This window comes from Anabrus simplex, chromosome 2 (genome assembly GCF_040414725.1).
Source record: "Anabrus simplex isolate iqAnaSimp1 chromosome 2, ASM4041472v1, whole genome shotgun sequence".
In the NCBI taxonomy this organism is placed as follows: Eukaryota; Metazoa; Arthropoda; class Insecta; order Orthoptera; family Tettigoniidae; genus Anabrus; species Anabrus simplex.
The window spans coordinates 1040242795-1040262832 of NC_090266.1; the positions used below are offsets into that span (position 1 = coordinate 1040242795).

At 35.7% G+C, this 20038-nt stretch overlaps 1 protein-coding gene across 1 annotated transcript in view; it reads left to right on the plus strand.

Moving 5' to 3' along the window:
- The window catches only part of Ccz1 (vacuolar fusion protein CCZ1), a 128754-nt gene that overhangs the window by 62079 nt on the left and 46637 nt on the right, over positions 1 to 20038 (plus strand). Inside the window, exons 6-7 of the mRNA XM_067141965.2 lie at positions 6688 to 6828; positions 17868 to 18016. Coding sequence (XP_066998066.2) covers positions 6688 to 6828; positions 17868 to 18016 — 290 coding nt within the window. The remainder of the gene's footprint in view (positions 1 to 6687; positions 6829 to 17867; positions 18017 to 20038) is intronic.

Sequence of the window (20038 nt, forward strand, 5' to 3'; positions counted from 1 at the left end):
TATGTATGTATGTATGTATGTATGTATGTATGTACGAATGAATGATGTGTAATAAGTGTAATTGCAGAGTTTCGCGTCATACGTCGTATGGGAAATGCCTCATTTTAAAAATTTATTTCATACTTGGAATTGGCTACGTCCCCTTCAGCATGGTGTTTTCGTTCGTTTCATAAATTACTACTCCATGAGATTTTCTGTCAGATTTATGAATTTACCCCTGTTTTAAAGAGGAATTTACATAGCTGAAGTTGACCATACTGTCATCAAAGTGCTGTCTTCTGTTTTTACACAGGGAGTTGGTTAGTTTTTCTCCATAAATAAAAGGATGGGGTGCAGGCTGAGGAGAGTGGTTCAGGACATGAAGGGCAAGAAGTTAGCTGATTGCAAGGGTATTATAGTAAATAGATCATCTGGTAGAAAAATTGACAAGCTGCCAGAGTGTTATTGTAAAGCTATAAGAGAAAATTGCGTGATTTGGAAAAGATTAGAAGAGTAGTATGGTGCACATATTTACATAAGCTCTCAACAGACAATCTGCCTTAACATGGATTGTGCTCTACAGATTCGTGGTGCAAGTATAATTTCTGCAAACATCATGGTCTGCCCGAGCCTATTTTAAATGGAATCAAACCCATATTTTGCGACTTGGCCTATCCAGAACTTCTAAGAAAATCTTTGTACGATTGATCCCAGAACCCGAATGAGTCACTTAACAATGTGATATAGACTAAAATACCCAAGAATGTGTGTCTTGGGTATAATGCCCTAATAATGTGGGTACTGGAAAGTGTTCTGTCCCTTAACATAGGAAACATTGTGAGAGCACAACTACTTAACCACCTTGGGATTGAACCAGCCCTGAACACAAATCAGACAGCTACAGCTAATGGACAACCTGCGTATGAAATATGCTGATAGACAAGCAGAACAGATTACCAGGGAGGCAAGAGGAGCCAAAAGGAAGATAGAAGACATGGATGATTCTGAGTATGGAGCTGGGAAATTTTAAACCACAAGAAGTAGGTTTTCTCTACTACCTAAACTTAGAAGTTGATTTTCTCTGAACATTTTTTTTGTGAGGGTAATCATCTGGGAAACTACTAAAGATACCAATATGAAGTTTCTACCACCTTTAAAACTAATACTGCCCTCCATGTTAAATACAAATTCATTATTTAACAATGGAAACTCTGTTCATAAAAAATATATATGTGTAAAAAATGGTGAAATTATTTACTTATTAGAAAAAAGTGAAAAATAATAAAAGAGTCAACCTAAATTTGCTTAAAATACACTTAACACAGAGATAAAGGTTGCTGGTATAACCATACTAAATTTCACTGCTCTGTCTGCGATAATTTGGAAGATGAGCACCACGAAGTTTAGCAAATTTAGCGTTGTTCCTATAGGGAGTACTTGGTCCCTTTAACTGTTTGACCGCCAGCCTCATACGCAGTGTCTGTGTCCAATACCGCCATGGCCTAATGTGCACTTTTTACCTTGCATTAAATTATTCGTAATCATTTCTGCTGAATTTAGATAAGTTGGATGGGCATTTTTTTGTTTTGGAGGAAATGCCTTGGGCATTTTTTGTACATTATTACAGTTACAGTATTATCATTATTATTATTATTATTATTATTATTACATTAAGGTGAAATTTTCTCATCTTACATTATATACAAATGGCTGTTCCTGGTTTGTTTTAAGTAAAAAAAATTACTAATGTCTGTTTCACACAAACTGAACACTCAACAATTCACTTTTTGCCTTAAAAATATGATACAAGAAACTGTTTACTAATATTTACACATGTTTATGACGTGCTCTAGCAAATGTGCTTAGGGAGGCACAAAGGGTGTACTGTACACTCTTCTTACACTGTTTACAAATGTATATGGTCTTTTTTCCCATTACCACCTTGACTAGTACTAATCTTGTTGCATACAGAACAGTTGCACCCACGGAAGCTGAATTGCTGCTTGGTCACCAAGCCACTCAGCAGCAAGTTCCTCAACTAATGAAATAGTGAAGTTCTGTCTTGATAGGGGTTTGTCTGTATTATCTTTATACAAATTGTACAAGTTGATTATCATTCTTCCAGAAATGTGAAATGTCACTTTTTCCCAATACTTTTGTGTCCGGCGGTGATCTAAATAACAGTAGGCTATAGCATTTGATCTGGTGAGTCAACTCTGCCCATATAAGAATTGTACTGTGGAATAACAGATAGCTTTCTGGTTATAAATAAATTGTTTCCTTTCTCCTTTGATTTTATTTCACTTTTTGCCTTGGGCTTTGTAGACAGGAGAAGTACTAGCTAGTGCTAGCTGCCTGGCAGCAGACTTACTCCTGTCAACTACTACAACAAAATATCAGCTTCTACAAGGTTATCAGTGCTATCAACTTCAAAACTTGTTGTATATAGTCTTATTTAATCCAATACTAGTCCAAAACATGTATTATACATTATTAAAACGAACAAATACTGTAAGTTGGAAAATATTTTTTGCCGGAACATCCAAGCAATCGGACATTGGCATTTTTAGGCTGAACCTCGAACGTCCGATCAATCGGACATTGGGTGATCAGACGTTGGCAGTTAAAGGGTTGAAGAATAAGAGTCATTACAGAACCTAAGATGAAGTTTGTCAGTCGTAACCTAATTTTACTGCAAGTAATGAATGGTTAGATTACTGGAAAAGGAGGCGTTGGTGAAATACGTCGGCTTTCAATTTCTGATCACATTAGCCTATGTTTCAGAATTTGCAGATATTATTTCAAATGAAAAGTACTCGCCACAAGAAGTTTACAGTTGCTATAAGACTGGACTTAATTTTAAGCAATTGCCAAAAAAAAGAGCCTTCCTGCAAAGACAATACTTAAAGCACCTGGTTTCAAGATGAGCAAGGAGCGCGTGACAGTGTTGGCATGCAGTAATGCAGCTGGGAATAACCAGTTACCACTTAGGGTCATTGGCAAATCAAAAAACCCAGATCTTTTAAAAGTATTAATGCCAATTTGCTTCCTGTGATCTACACGCATAAAAAAAAGGGGGGGGGGGGGGCTGGATGACCAGTGAGTTATACAAGGACTAGTTTCATAATCAGTTTGTCCCTGCAGTAACAAATTTCAGTAAAGAAAATGGTTACCACAGAGTGCATTACTTATTCTTAATTACACCTCTGCACACAGCTCAACAGATGAACATGTCACTGGAGATATCAAAGCTGTATTTTTAGACGTCGTATTGAGTGTGATGACCCTTCTTTAAGCATACTAAATATCTTTGAAAAGGTCAATACGAAAGATGTAACTTTTGATTGGCTGAAGAAGCCGGGGGGAATGTTTAACAACAATTAATCAGAAAATTATGGACAAAGTTATGGCCCCCCCTTAGAGCACTGAACAAATTAATGAGCATGCAGTTGTTCTACATCTTATGCAACAAATTCCTGGGTGTGAAGGGATAAAAGAAACTGACTTGGATGAGTGGTTAGATATCAATACAGAAAGCCATCAATTATGACAGAAGAAAGAATTATTTCTCTTGTTACATAGGAATTTGATGAAGAATCAGATGCAGCTGATGAAGCAGATGAATCAACTCAGCTGATTTTCCACTCTGAAGTGGCAAAGGCAATAGAAACAGCCCTGCAGTATGTAGAGCAGAATGCTAATTCTCCAGCAGTTGACGTCATGTTTATGATGTGATGGAGGAACATTGTGTCATCTGCTATGTTTGATTCTTTATGCTAATGTGAATTGACTGATTTTGTGCGAAAGAACGACCAGTGAACTGTATTAGAGTACAATATTATGTTACAGATGACTTCAGTTATAAATTTACAGTAAGTAAAAGTAATTGCTTTATCGTTCACTTATCTGTAAAAATTGTATCTGAGTTTCTCATTGGTATTTACCCATTTCAGTACATTTGTAATTTAAATTTTTGCCAGATTTGATTTGGATTATCCGCGTTTTGGACTAATGACGTTCTAATGCATATATTTTTATATTATGAATTGGTGTTTCATTTGCAAAGAATTAGTCACAAGTCATTAAAAGCATTTAAATTCTGCCAGACTGAGTAGGTCAGACGATAGAGCCCTGGCCTTCTGAGCGCAACTTGGCAGGTTCGATCCTGGCTCAGACTGGTGGTATTTAAAGATGCTCAGATATATCATCCTTGTGTCAGTAGATTTACTTGCACTTTAAAGAACTCCTACAGTTCTCCCCTTCAGGCCTTATACCCATCCCAAAAATGTAATTTGAATGTGAAAATTCAACAATTATGTTTCCAGGCAGGAAAGGGATAATAGCAAACAGCGTAATGGAAATGAACTGCTATTTAATTAGTGTCGTGTAAGATACCAGTTGATGAATGGACTAATACAACACCTGTTAGACAATTCCTAGGAACCAAGGAAGGGTGGGATTATAAGTTGAGTTCCATGAAGAATAACTAGTCATCTAAAAATTTTATTTCCAGTAGGGACAGCTAATAATTGCAGTAGCTGAAGTGAAATAGGCTTGTGTATCAACGTATATTCCTACAGTAAATGTGTGGTATGCTCAAACTAAAATCCTAGTAGTCTAATTGTTCTTAGCATTAAATTATTCCAAGTATTCCAAAGGCTTCCTTTTTTTCCACTTTGTCTAATAATATGAGATACTGTTTCAGATCCTGGTAAGATTAGGATATAAACTTCTGGATGGCCAAAAAATCAGAAAAGGTGTTGGTAGAAAATTGGTTCTCCACCTCCTACTGGATCAAAAAATGAAGTAATTTAAATTTTGGTCAGTTAATATAGTGATAGCTCCAGCTAGTACTGGTAGGGATTATAATAGAACAGGCATGTGCAGGCTTGACTCGCTAGAACACCCCGCGAGCAGCCGCTTGTCAGTGCGCCAGGTTTTGTGTTATCTTTTGAGCTGATTCATATTGTTTTATCAGATTTTAATTAAATTCTTCAGGCCCCATTTTTAAACAGTCTTTGATCAAATTTCCATCTGATGAACTTCATATTGGTGGCTTGCAGGCTTGCAATAACAACCCGTACATTCACAGAAGGTTTCCCTTTCAAGCGTTGTTCAGTCTACTGTTCTACCACTGTCATAAATAATTATCTGAAATAATAATACTACTAGTTTAATCTTACACCAGAAAATGTTCAAATTACCATCCGTGGCATTAGATTGGGTCAAGGTTTTATGACAAATTAAACATTTTGCCAACCGTTGAGCACCCATAAATAAGTACAGTACTTCCCATTCATATCGAAACGACAACGTATTTTAGCGTCTTGGCCGTAAAACAGGGCCAAATCCACGTGTGCGGCACAGTTCACACCCCTGAACCCGCTGGTGTGGGAAAAGCGGGAGAAAAAGAAGAAGAGAGAGATAGAAGAGCTTCCATCTTTTCAGTCAACAGAGGAACACATTTTTTGCTGACTACATTTTTTATGAATAAGTTGTTCAAGGTTTCGTGTTATATTTTGAGCTGATTCATATTGTTTTTTCAGATTTTAATTAAATTCTTCCAGCCCCATTTTTAAACAATCTTTGATCAAATTTCCATCTGATGAACTTCATAATCATTTTGCCAATTGGAGAGAGATTCTATGGGAGAGGTGGACGGCTGGATCATTGTTTATATTTACAATTTCATTGTCCTGAAAGTAAACAGAATCTTGTGAACTTAACTTACCCTTACTTCAAATAATTCTTATATATGGAAATTTCAGGTTTTAGATTTTTATTAATAATCATATTACAAACCATCTAGCAGTGTGCTAATAATATTAACAGAATGATATTGTCGTAGTTAGTGCATATTCAGTTTTGAACCATATGTAATAGTCTAATATAATTAGGCGTAAATTAATCAGAAACTCTGAAATTTGTGAATATAATACCTATCTCTTTGTTGTTCATTTCCTCCTGTAGTCACTTTATTAGTGCTTGGCGATCTTCATCTTTATGTTGATCATAATCCTTACTATGAAAAACGATATAACGCCGTTTTAGATTGAATTTCTTCAATTGGTTCAAGGTTTCTTGACAAATTAAACACTTTGCCAACCCTTGAGCATCCATAAATAAGTACAATACTTCCCATTCATGTCAAAATGACAGCGAAGTCGGGAGTTTCCGCTTTGAACCTTCTGCAGTAGGCTTCACCATGTTAACTGAGACTAACTACGAATGCAATCTACAGTGCACGAGAGTACAGCAGACTGTGAAGTCATATCCCTGTGCCAATTCGGTGTGCCCACTGCACGTGTAGCAGCTCGCTGCCAGTTTCTCAGCATCTGCACATCCTTGTAATAGAAATAGAGCTGTAATTGCTACTGCTCAGATAAAGCCCCAACATGAGCCTTAGGTAATCATAAAAAATATGGAATTTTCACCTAAAAGCTATCATGAAAACCAAATAAAATATCACATTAAACAAGTTTGCATTTGTTAGCAAAGTCAAATTTCCATACACTCGATAAACATTGAATAATCCAACTAATAGAGGCAAAGAAGCTGGTAAAGTATAAAACAGTAAATACACATGCACCTGTAAACACTCAGGTCTTTCTATTCCTTTAAAATGTGAGTTAATGTTTTCATTAACTCCTAAACATGGCTGATCATGCCACTTTAAAAAATATGATTATATCCTTCTTTTATTTGCAGGAGTGGTATTGAACCAGGAGATATGCAGGTTGTATATAGGTATTTAGTGACAAGTTTGTTACCTGCACACATGGAAACTGAACTGCAAGGGGGGTCGATGCCTCGCCACCCTACCTCCTATTCTAGCTCACATTATGGCAGGTAAGTATCTAGTGAAAGAAAAAGCATGAAATTAAATCAGTAGTCAAATACTATTATCCTTGCTTCCAGTAAATTTATTTAAGTATAAATGTGTTTTTATTGGAAATGAAACTAAAATTTTGGACTGTTTACTTCCAGGTAGATTACTGTTATATTGCTCATATTAAATGAAGTACTATATTTTCTTGCATAATTTTTGCATCTCATTATTTTTTTATTTGTTCTCAATCACCATATGACTTTTGTATTTTTAATCAGTCTCAAATCACCATGGTTTGTGCTGTGGGTTACTGTAGTCAAGTCCTAGTACGTGAACCATGAGGAATGGCTGATTGAGCAAGTGGCTGCGCTATTTGCTTCACATACCTGTCAGCTTACATTCGAGAGATAGTGGATTTGAACCCCAGTGTTGGCAGCCCTGAAGATGGATTTCCATGGTTTCCAATTGTCATACCAGGCAAATGTTGTACCTTAATGAAGGCCACAGTTGCTTCCTCCATACTCCCAGCCCTTTCCTGTCCCATTGTCACTGTAAGACCTGTCTGTGTTATGTAAAGAAAATTGATAATTTTTTTTAAAAGCAATGGCTGAGTGGCCTAGTAAGCAGGGGTGTACATTTTCGCTTTACTCCTCACTGGCAGCCAGTGGTTACCTTCACTCGTGCTTGGATTGGAGGCAGTAATATGTATCGCTGCAACTACCTTCATCACACTTCAAGCTAGACAGTACTGGTACAGACAAGTCCTTGTAGTCATACTCTTAACTGCTTGGGTGAAATGGAAGGAAGTGTAACTTTGTAAGTGAAAAAAAATCCCACATTCAATCAGTATTTTGTGGATTCAGAGTGTGTACAGAAGATAGGAAGATTAAGGAAGTAAAGGAAAAATTGGGAGTCGGGAGAATTTATTGTAGTCAAGAGACACCAGTACTAGCAAACAAATTATCAAGCATGGGATGCATTTTCTTATATTACTGAATAAAATTTTTAAAAAACTCTCAGATATGCCCAGTGCAATACTTATGCGAATATAATGAATACTGCATTGGGCAGTACTAGTTTACTGCACCATGTGTGGCAAAGAAAAGAAGAAACAAGAGAATTTTAAGTATATATCAAGAATATATGGAGTTCATATGCAGAAAAGGATGGAAATGTGTGCAAAATACCTTAAGCCATTTACCACAATTGAGGGAATGAGATTATTGAAGTTAGATCAGACATTACCTGGTACATACATACATACATACATACATACATACATACATATCCCACGTCGTTCCATCTTAAGCGATGGGTCGGCAAACGAGGCTTCTCCACCAGTTGCGGTCCCTGAACTTCTCTCCTTCTTCAATGCTTTCCAAAGTATGTCCTCTCTGTTGAATGTCAATCTTCACCATGTCCTTGTACCTGAGCCTTGGTCGCCCTCTTGGTCTTTTGTCTTCAAGTTTTAGATCGTACATTTTTTTGGTAATCTGTTATCACCCATGCTCTGCATATGTCCATACCATCTCAGTCGCTACACTGTTATTTTGTCCTGCAGTCTTACAACTTGAGCCTGCTTGCGGATTTCCTCATTACGGACTCTGTCCCTCCGTGTTTTGCCGATCATGCTACGAACAAATTTCATTTCTGCTGCCTGGATTCTACTAACATCTTTGTTTCTTATGGTCCATGTTTCGCAACCATAGGTCAGGATTGGTACGTAATAAGTTTCATATATGGCTCTCTTACATTTTGTTGGTATTTTCTTGTTCCATATTATGTCTTTAACTATTTTGTAAAATTTGCTACCTGCCTGAATTCTGTGGGAAATTTCCTTATCTATAGAACCAGTATCAGAGATAACACTTCCAAGATATTTGAATTGATGGTTCATCTGTAGCTGTTTCCCCTCCATTTCAATGTGTCCCATTGGTTGCCCGTATCTCTTCATGACCATAACCTCACTTTTCTCTTGGCTGAAGATGAATCCATATTCTTTAGCAGATTCTGCCTAGGAGTTTATTTGTCCTTGAAGATCTTCTTTAGAGTCTCCCCACAAGCATATATCATCCGCAAACAATATAACTTTCATTTTCTTACCTCTAATGGTTTGGTGAACTTTTCTCTGGATCTCGTTCATCACAGTGATGAAAAGAAGAGGAGACAGAACACCACCCTGTCTTAACCCAGATTTTATATCAAAGGTTTCAGTCATTCCTACAGGTGTTTTGACTTTACTTCGGGTATCTTCATACAAATTCTTGATCCGGTGTATCATATCATCCTGTATTCCAATTTTTTCAGTGCTTCCCACACCTTCTCTCTATTCACTGCATCAAATGCTTTCTTGATACCCAGAAAGGCTAACCACAAATCTCGGTTGTGTTCATAGTATTTTTCCATTAACTGACGGACTGTAAAGATTAAATCAGTTGTTGATCTCCCCTTCCTGAATCCATACTGTTCTTCAAAGAGGTTCTCTTCAATAAGGGGTCTGATTTTACACACTATAATTCATTCATAAAGTTTACCAACTTGAGATGTTGAAGATATGCCTCTATAGTTGGAACATTTCTTTCTGTCTCCTTTCTTGAAGATTGGAATTATGATGCCTGTTTTCCAATCGACTGGTATGTCCCCTTCTTTCCAGATCTTACGAAAGAGTCTGTAGATCCAATGTTTTCCAGAAATGCCCATTGCCTTGATCATTTCTCCATTAATTTCATCAGCCCCTGCTGATTTTCCAGTTTTGATGTATTTCCAGGCATATTCTACATCATTCCATGTTAATTCTAACCTGTTGTCAGAGGCAGACTTGCAGGAGGTAGTACCAGTACTGCCTTTTTGTGTAGGCTGCATGCAATTCACATTTAGTAATTCATCAAAGTAAGTCCTCCAAGTCTCTTTGATCTTCTCATCTTCAGTAATCAGATTTTCATTATCATCTCTTAGGTATTTGGAGTGTTCTTTATCTCTTTTTCTATTTTTCATCATCCCATATAACATTTTCTTATTACCATTAACATCCTCTTTCAATTCATCACTCCACTTGTTCAACCACTTCTCTCGTTCTTCTGTAACAACTTTGTTTGCTTGTTTTTTAGCAACCCTGTATAGTTCCTTATTATTATCAGTCCGGTTCTTGAAATATTTTCTGAACATGTTGTTCTTGTTCAGGACAGCAGTTCTTGTTCTGTCATTCCCGAGAAACAACATTACCTGGTATGAGTGAAAAATATGGTGCTTTGAATATTCATGTTATGCTTTCACAAGTTACAGTTTCTCGTCACGTAGAAGGCTGCGCTGATGATATTCAAACAAGCATGATACGTCCTTAAAGCTAGTGACGAGAGCAATTATTGCTCAACCACCGCAGAGCTGTGAACTGACAGCTATAGACGTCATTATAATGCACCATATAACAAAAGATTGGCTGCTAAGAAAATGACTGTCCTAAAACTGGAGCTAATATTAGAGAGGAGTTAAAATTCTGGCTTTTATAACTAGGCATTTCTCAAGAGAATTTGAAGAAAATTGTATTTGTTACAGATCAGGTAAGTAATATTGTGAAAGCTCTAGAATATTACAAACTTCTCCTCTGTGCTGCGCATATGTTCAGTACAGTATTAACCCCTTAACTGGGGAATAGTTTCATAACGTCAACCGGCCAGTGAGTAATTATTCAGCGCAATGTGCACTTTTGGAATGGGTACAGTAGCTTGCGGCAGATGTAAATACTCAACAGAAAAATATATTTTACTTGATTTCTTTAAATGATTAGTGATATAGTAGAAATTCAATAGCATTATATTATTACAGTTTTTCTTGTAAACCTGTAAATATATACACAGTGTGTTCATACAAAAGTGAATATAAAAAGCGTTCCTTTCATTATTATTATTATTATTATTATTATTATTATTATTATTATTATTATTATGACATTTTTCACGTTTTCAGATATGCATCAATAGGTTATACATACTTTCTGGTTCATAGGTCATTCAGAAATTGCACACAGTGTGGTAAATACGGAAGCACGGGCAAGCACAAAGTGCCATGTCACATTCCTCACAGCAGAAGACAGTTTCCCATCGCCTCTGGTTTGACATGCACACAACAGAATGTTTTCTTGAGTGATTCCTACTTCCAGTCAGCGGGTTCTCAGATATGAAGTGACGTGCGGTTAGTCGTTGAACTTCTTCGTCTTTCTTCTTATTCTTCAGGATCGTCGTTTTCTGTGTCACTTTGCCCATCAGTAGACGTGTCACTGTCAGTATCTTGTAATAAATGTTCCACTATTTCATCGTCATCGATATAATTCAATGTCTTTCCTAACCAAGCCATGTTCACGTCACACGGAACAGTTTACAAAAAGTTATCAGAACATGGACAATGGAGTTCACAGAACAACTGTATTGTAACAAGAAACAACAACAATTCCCAAATTTAGTAATTTCAATGTCCATATACACAAATGAATTATTTAGGAAGAATTTGGCGCGGACCGCATGAGGCAACACGAGACAGCTGTCAGACTGCCGCCTAGGCGCGAACTACCCGACTGGTGTGAGACCGGATAAAAATGAATAGGACAGCAATAATCACATCTAATATGAATGGAATTAGTTTTAAATTATGATAGTAGATAGCAGAAGTGATTAAGAATAGCCATACACCTATAGGCAGCTAACCCAACATAAGAACACATTTAGAATTACAAGAACGCCTAAAGACGTCAAACCCAATACTCGTGTGACAGCTGTTGACGCCTTTAGGCGTCAAACTCAGTTACGGGGTTAAGTCATGTACTGGATGAGTCTTTCCTGAAAGATAAAATCCCTGAAACAAACGAGGTGTTGCAGACCACGTAAACTATTGTGTCATACTTTAAAAGAAGAACTTGCTGCAGTCGATTTTGGTCTTCATTAAAACAATATTGTTGTACTCACTGCAATAGATATGTGAACATGCTGGAGTCTGTTCACTCTCAAATAGACGATATAACAACAATCCTAGATGCAGAAAATGCCAGGAAGAAAATGTTTTTTTGCTAGGGGCTTTACGTCGCACCGACACAGATAGGTCTTATGGCGACGAGGGAAGAAAATAACAGACTATGACCAATACATAGCTGCTCAGCTTATTTCTTTCTACAGCCTTTCAGGGTTGCTACAAAGGTTTTAGAAGGAACTTCAACAGCTGGGGCAGCTATGGTTTCATATGTTACTATCACATAGTGGTGCTGAAGATGGAGATGCTGAGTTAAAATTAAGTTTACATTCAATTTTAATATGTTTGGATAACATGTGATAAATCTCATAATTAGACCGTATTGAAGATAATGTATTAAAGTTAAAAACTTTTTATTACCACCTATTCAATACAAAAATAATGCACTAAATTTTTTATAAAATATTCATGAGGTACATTGGTTAATAGGACATGTTTCATTCGTCTTTGCGAACATCATCAGCTATAAATACACAAAGCTTAAGGTCAGGGCCCTGAGTTTATTTAAATGGTTAAAAATGTCGTTATATTAAAAGAATGGTAAAATTGTAATAAAAGTGGTTGTATAGTATTAAAATTAGACTGTAATATATTATACAGATTAGCATCAAGGATTTTTCATAAAGTACAATGAATATTAATAATCTGAAAAGTAAAAACAATCATAAAGGTTGTTAAAATAGAAATGATGTAATAGTAGACATTAAAAAGAACTTCGATGTTTGAAGCGTGGATTAATTGTAGTTGTTGGGTATAAACTTGAAGTTTGAAATCTGAAAAGAAAGAAAAAAGGGGAAGAGTGAAGTAATGTTTTACGAAAATAAAAAGGGGATGGAAATTGTAAAAAGGAGAAAGCTTACCCGTTAGGCCGGTGAAAATATTTGCTAGCGATGACAGCGTGAATAGGACAAGGCAGGCCGCTTGTTATTGCCTCTAGTGAATTGTGTTGAATTGAGACAGATAATATTGTAGGCACTAAAATACGTCCATATGTGACGTGTGGATAATGTTGAAAGCATGAACTTGAAAATTATTTTTAAATCTGAAAAGAAGGCAGAAAAGGGGAATTGAGGCCATGTTATGACGAAAATTAAAAGGGAGAGAAAGAGAAAATCTCTCTCAATTCCCCTTTTCTGCCTTCTTTTCAGATTTAAAAATAATTTTCAAGTTCATGCTTTCAACATTATCCACACGTCACATATGGACGTATTTTAGTGCCTACAATATTATCTGTCTCAATTCAACACAATTCACTAGAGGCAATAACAAGCGGCCTGCCTTGTCCTATTCACGCTGTCATCGCTAGCAAATATTTTCACCGGCCTAACGGGTAAGCTTTCTCCTTTTTACAATTTCCATCCCCTTTTTATTTTCGTAAAACATTACTTCACTCTTCCCCTTTTTTCTTTCTTTTCAGATTTCAAACTTCAAGTTTATACCCAACAACTACAATTAATCCACGCTTCAAACATCGAAGTTCTTTTTAATGTCTACTATTACATCATTTCTATTTTAACAACCTTTATGATTGTTTTTACTTTTCAGATTATTAATATTCATTGTACTTTATGAAAAATCCTTGATGCTAATCTGTATAATATGTTACAGTCTAATTTTAATACTATACAACCACTTTTATTACAATTTTACCATTCTTTTAATATAACGACATTTTTAACCATTTAAATAAACTCAGGGCCCTGACCTTAAGCTTTGTGTATTTATAGCTGATGATGTTCGCAAAGACGAATGAAACATGTCCTATTAACCAATGTACCTCATGAATATTTTATAAATAATTGAGTGCATTATTTTTGTATTGAATAGGTGGTAATAAAAAGTTTTTAACTTTAATGTTTGGATAATTAATAAGCTGTTGCATTTACGTTGTAAGAAAGACTTGAAAAATAACCAATAATACAAATAATTATAAACGTCACAATTTTTTCAGATAATGGAGCTTCTGAAATAAACTGGAAACTTGTTTCTGAATCAGAAATTTAAAGTTTATATTCTTCACAAATTGTACTCCCTAGTTAATTTTCCCCGAATTAGTTGCCCCAGGATGAAAGACAATAACTCCATACAATTGCATGGTATGTGTGCAAAAGCGAGGGCTAATGCTTCACTCTGTTTATGAGAAGACCAATATTCTCTTAACGAACATTTAGAGTTTAGCATGATCTCTCTTGTAGCATATTAATAATTATTTTCAGTGCCGAATATGCAATTTATCTGCATAAAGTACTCCCCATGGGATTCCCTATTTCTGGAAATTTGGCAGAAATATATATAGACAGTCTGGAAAAAAACCAAAATACTCAACAATTCACAAGGTATATTCCATTGGTCGAGATACGTAAATGATATTTCCACCATCATTGACCATTGTATCACTGACAGTACAACCCTCCTTAATAAGCTAAATACCTATGACCCTTACATAAAATTTACAGTTGAATCTGAAACAGATAGATCTTTAAATTTTCTAGCTCTTAAAATTAGGAGAAGCAACAAGCATCTAAATTTTTGAAATCTACAGAAAACCCACCCAGACAGCTAACATGATTAGATAAGATTTGCTGCACCCCAGCTCTCTTTTTATAGTATGATATATAGAGCCTTGAACATCTCCATGTCCAAGAAAGCTGATAAGAAAGAAATTAACACCATTCCTACTCTAGCACGCCTTAATGGGTTTTCTAGCAATTTTGTTGACAGAATTTAATAAGATAAAATATATACCCACCACCACACTTAAAAAACAAAAGAAAGGGAAGACTGACTTTGTCACCTTCACTTTCAACTGTAATAATCTGTACCAAATCTCGAACATTTAAAAAAAACAGAACCTCAACGTCGCTTTTAGAACTAATAACACTACTTCCAAACAGTTTTATAATACAAACACGCTGAACAAATCCAATAAACTTTTGCAATCGGGTCTAATAGTTAGGCTAGTTACGTTGGACAGACTGTTCTGCTACAAAGAACATTTTAATGCAGCTAAATACAAAAGATTTTCTGCTATGAGTGAACACACAAAAAATTACAATCAGTCATTCTCCACCATAGATAAAGATTTAGATATCCTACATATAACTAAAAGGGAACTATATTAAATATTTTAGAAAACATTTACATAAACCTCAATCAAAAATCCAATCCCATCTATAATTTTAACGAAATTCAAGAAAAATGAACATCCTGGTTGTCACAATAATCAAAAAAATCTGAAACAACATACAATTAAATCTGTTGCAACACGCATTAGAGGTCTGTCCTCCCACCCTTCTACTCACTCTCCCTCCCCTCACCTGCTGTTTCCCCTAACCAACACAATCTCAGAGCAGTCCCGAGTCAGTGTGAAGGTCAACATCGTCCCAACTTGAACTGTACAAGCACAGGGCTGGAGGAAAGAGGAAATGAGTAATGTTTGTGACTCTAACTTTTATTTCAACCTCATATTTTTTCGTTCTCACTCTTGGCTTTTTGGTTTCACTTTTAGATACTGGTTACACTTTTATTCTCTGCGAAGAAATTTACAGGTTTCAAAACTTCACTCCATTCCAGAAGCATGACAAATAGATAGCTATGACAATCTGCATTATTTTAAAGTATTCCTCCAGCCAGTCAATAGTTGTGGTAAACACGGTTGGACCCACACCTGTTACAGCTAAATTTGTCTTATAACAATATTGAAGCAATGAACATTCTAAACATGGATATTTTTTTTTCAGTTGCTGATTGTATTTTATATCATTTAAGTTTTTTTATGTATCACTATTTTCTTCTATGTTTTTCATCTTTGTGTTACTTTAAACCAAAGATAACCTCTAGGCTAGATCAAAACATGTCCTAACTATGTAGACACTTTATTAAATGGCAAATTTGTATTGAATTGGTGGACTTAATAACGGCATCGAGGGAAGCTAAAACACCATCATCAATGCAACTATAGAGCCAAGGGGAAAAAAAAACAATTTAAGGACTGGGCAGGAGATCTACCGCATCACAATGACCTTGATCGATATATAAATATAGGTCCGCAGTTTGACAATAATTTACTTCAGTGGTGGAAAAACAGCGGAGATGCATTTCTACATTTAGCCATCATAACAAAGCAAGTACTACTGTACGTACTCCAAAGAGAAATGTCCCAAGTGAGAGAGTTTTCAGCTCTTTGAGATTTCTTAGTAGGAGATAAACGACCTAAGCTAGGTCCAGAGAGGGTTAATGACCCTTTGGTTATCCATGAAAATATATAACTGAAAATACAGAAAATCCACCACTCGAATCCTTAGTCCAGTAGCATCGCCAGCATCTGGTCCTGTCGACAAATTTAAAGAATCAAATCAATCCTTGAGAAGAGTCCACCCTTTTCATTAAAAAGTAGAACTAGGAAGACAATAGTGTTACATACATCCGATGTTTCAAACTTCTTCATTGATTTAAAAGTGTTTTGTTTTTTATGTAATTGCTAGGTTTTTTGGGATATGTATCTTCTCTAAGCTGAATATGTACCCAATGAGGAATAAAACATGTTCTTTTAATATCAGTTAGTTGAAAAGTGTATTTCTTTTAAAGATAATATAATATCTGGTATTGAAAATGCAGGACTCTTCTCAGTTATTGATTTGATTATTTACTTCAATACGGATGTTAAAAATGAAGTTCATTACATGCAAAATTGAAAGAACTATGTCAGTGGAATAATAGGTTTTCTTGTGAAATGGATACAGGTCAGTTTGACAACTTCATTAACGGGTTTGCAGAATTGTTATCTACTGCTATTGATCTCCTCCTGGGTCCTAAACATCCTGCAAAAAAGTACTTTTAGGCTAGGAAAGCTAAAGGAGACACCCAACTTCAAAGAACTTACAAGCAACAGTCAGACCCTCAGAGGGTTACAAACAAGGAACAAGAGAAGAGACGTAATAAATATCGGTACCAGGAAACCCAATACCTATATTATAATCAACGAAGGAAAGCCATCAGGAATGTTTTAAATTATCAGATGTTTCAATGCTAGGCAAATAATAAAGACATTAGTGAACATTTTTCCTCTAATTTTGCCATTAATGCTTTCACGGCCCGTACTTATAGACATGATATTGTATAGGCTTTTGGGCTTGTGTGCCGTGTCAAGAAAATAAGGTGAAATTCTTAATGTTTCACAGAAAACTGTGTTCTGCGTCCTGTGTATGGTTGATTAAATGGTGGTGCGACATAACTGCACGACAGCGCTGCACCAAGAAAATTCAGAAGAAAATCACTGATTTTATACAATGAGTGATATTATGTAAATATTTTAATGTTAATATGCAGTATGCACCTTTGCTTAACAGAGTTTATGCATTTTTATTTCGACATTTAACTTCCGAATATATTTACCATGTGTCATCCGAAAAAAATGCGTCAACCAAAGTGGCTCCACCCCCTTTATTTCGGATAAACGGGGTTCTACTGTATATTGTTTTGGTAAATTTTGAAAAAAAGTATATATTTTCTCCAACCATTTTATGTTCTCTGACGACTCATATATTAGTTACGAGCTTTTTTTAAAAAATAACATATGATAGTGCAAATTTTGTAAAAAAGAAAAGATCTGTGGACAGTTAGAAATGATTTACAGTATAACTTATTACATTAAATCTCAAGCTGCTGAACAAGCTGGCTGCATGGTATGGGTGGTAGACTGCGAGCTTGCATTCAGGATATAGTGGATTTCTATCCCACCATCGACAGCCCTGAAGGTGGTGGTTTTCCATGGTTTCCCACTTTCGCGTCAGATGGATACTGGGGCTGTAACTTAATTAAGGCCACAGATGCTTTCTACACTGTCCTAGCTCTTTCCTATCCTGTTGTCGCCGAAAACCTATCTTGAGTTGATGCGTTGTTAAACAGCAGTCAAAACAAAAATCTGAAGCTACTCTTTTTCTGGTATTGAAATTGGTTTTTAATAAAGATTTCACTTGTTCTGATAAAGTTTATATTTCATTTAACTCCTTGATAGTTATCAGTATAAAATGTATGTTTTCAGATTTGTCACAGGCCCAGCAAATCTGCAGGATGTAGCAGCAAATGTCGGAAAAGTACCCAAAGTATTCATAAACAATCTAACTTCACCTGAGGTATACCATTTGGTTGTATACAGGGCTCTTAGTGCAACAGTATGCCTCTTTGTTGATGGTAAGTTCTAGTCTTGTTAATTTAATACCAAAAACAAACTCTCCCAAAACTTGCTACTAAAAAGGATTCCTTGAAATAATTTTCATGACACTTGAATTCGCAATTGATCTGTTACACTTTCCTTAATGCAGATTTAATATACTCTTTTGTTATTAGCCTCATGTTACTATGAGTGTAGGCTGGTTACATACTGTTACATACACAATTACCCTCTAAAATGAATGACAACGCTTAATTACTGGCAGATCGCAACAGATCACCATGAGACTTGTCTGTGTAAGTGCAACATAAAACAATTAGCTGAGTGGCTAAGACTGTAAATTAACAGCTTTCAGACCAAAAGCTGGCAGGTTTAATCCCGGTTCATGCCAGCAATATTTGAAGGTACTCAATATGCCAGCCTCATGTTGGTAGATTTATTGGCACATAAAGAAACTCCTGGGACGAAAACAGACTCTTGTCCAATCCAAGTTATTGCCAGTTATTCTCATTCCTTATTTTGTCTTTTCTTGTCTTTTTGTGACAAGAACGGAGTAAATTCATTTTAGTGGCCTGTAGGCAAAGTTTTACAGGTCCTGTCAAAGTTGCTACTTACAGTCCGTACGGGTTATACCCCATAGTTATTACACCTCATTTGGTCACCTTTCTAAAATAGTGGAAATATCACATCTTGCCTCGAGTCTGTAAATTCAAGTTGGTAAAAGATACGTTTTGTACAGTGTGACCTTTGAAGCTTGGAGAAATGTTATCCAGAAGTTGACAGATGAGCAGTAGAATTGGTTTATGGTATTGTCTAAAGAAATAAAGCTCCCTAAATATTTGAAGTTATCATAATTATCTACTTCTTTATTTTGCACACGCAGGTTGACTGCTTCAGGATTTCAGCTCATCACCTAACCAACTACAGTATTTCAGTTTGGCTGATGATCAGACCCATTTCTTCGAATTGTTTTTGCCAGAGATCAGTTTAGCTTGTACTTCTGCTTCTGTCTCACCCTGTAACATTACATTATCAGCAAATAAAAGTGCATTTGTCATCAGATCCTTCCTGTTTGCATCTTTTATAACCTCATTCATTATAATAATGAAGAGAAGTGGTGAAAAGACAACTTCCTTGCTGAGCTTTGCTATTGGTTTCAAAACAAATTGAGATGCCTTCTTGAATTTGCACACAGCTTTTTCTTTCTCAATATACAGGAGTTGTTCAACTCTAGCTATAATCTGATCTGGCACTTCTTTACGTCTCAGACGTTCGTATATGTGCTTACTTGCTGCGTGATCATATGCCTTCACAGTAAGGAAGAAAAAATTGGCTCTAACAATTCCATTCTTATCCCATTATTTTTCAAAGAGCATACTTTACAAGTCATTAATCTCATTTTTTGGTCCGTATTGACAACAGTGATTACATTCAATTTACAAAGTATACATTTATTGTTCACCTATTCAGTACCTACAGTACCACGTTTTGTGGTTACATAATCATAAAAGATTGAAAAGTTGTGGACATGTTTCGCCCTTTATTGGGCATCATCAGCACATTAGCTAATCTTAAAACAAACAATTTTATTAAGAATGATTACACTATTGTTTATGAAAAATTGAGATGAGGTATGTTGTGATATTAATTTTTTTTTTCTTTGAAACAGTAGTTAAGAAATCTGACATGGGAAGTATAAGCACATGTTAAAATTATTGTAGTATATTTTACAATATTGTCTAAAAAATTATTTATAATGTTAAGAAGTTTTTAAAATTGGCATGTATCTGGAACTGAAATGGATCCTCTTCTTAGTGAAAGTCAGTAATATTTGCTGCGGTCACTGCTAAGTAGATCAGAGGATGAATTTGTTTTAAATTATGAGTTCCAACTGTTAAAATTAGGTTAAGAAGAAGAAGCAAATGGTGTATCTTCGTTGAGTTGAAATGATATAAGATACACTCTGGTGTAATCGTTGAAATGGAATATAAGTTGGAGTTCTATCTGTGTTTGAAAGTTATGTTGATTTTCACATGTAAGTG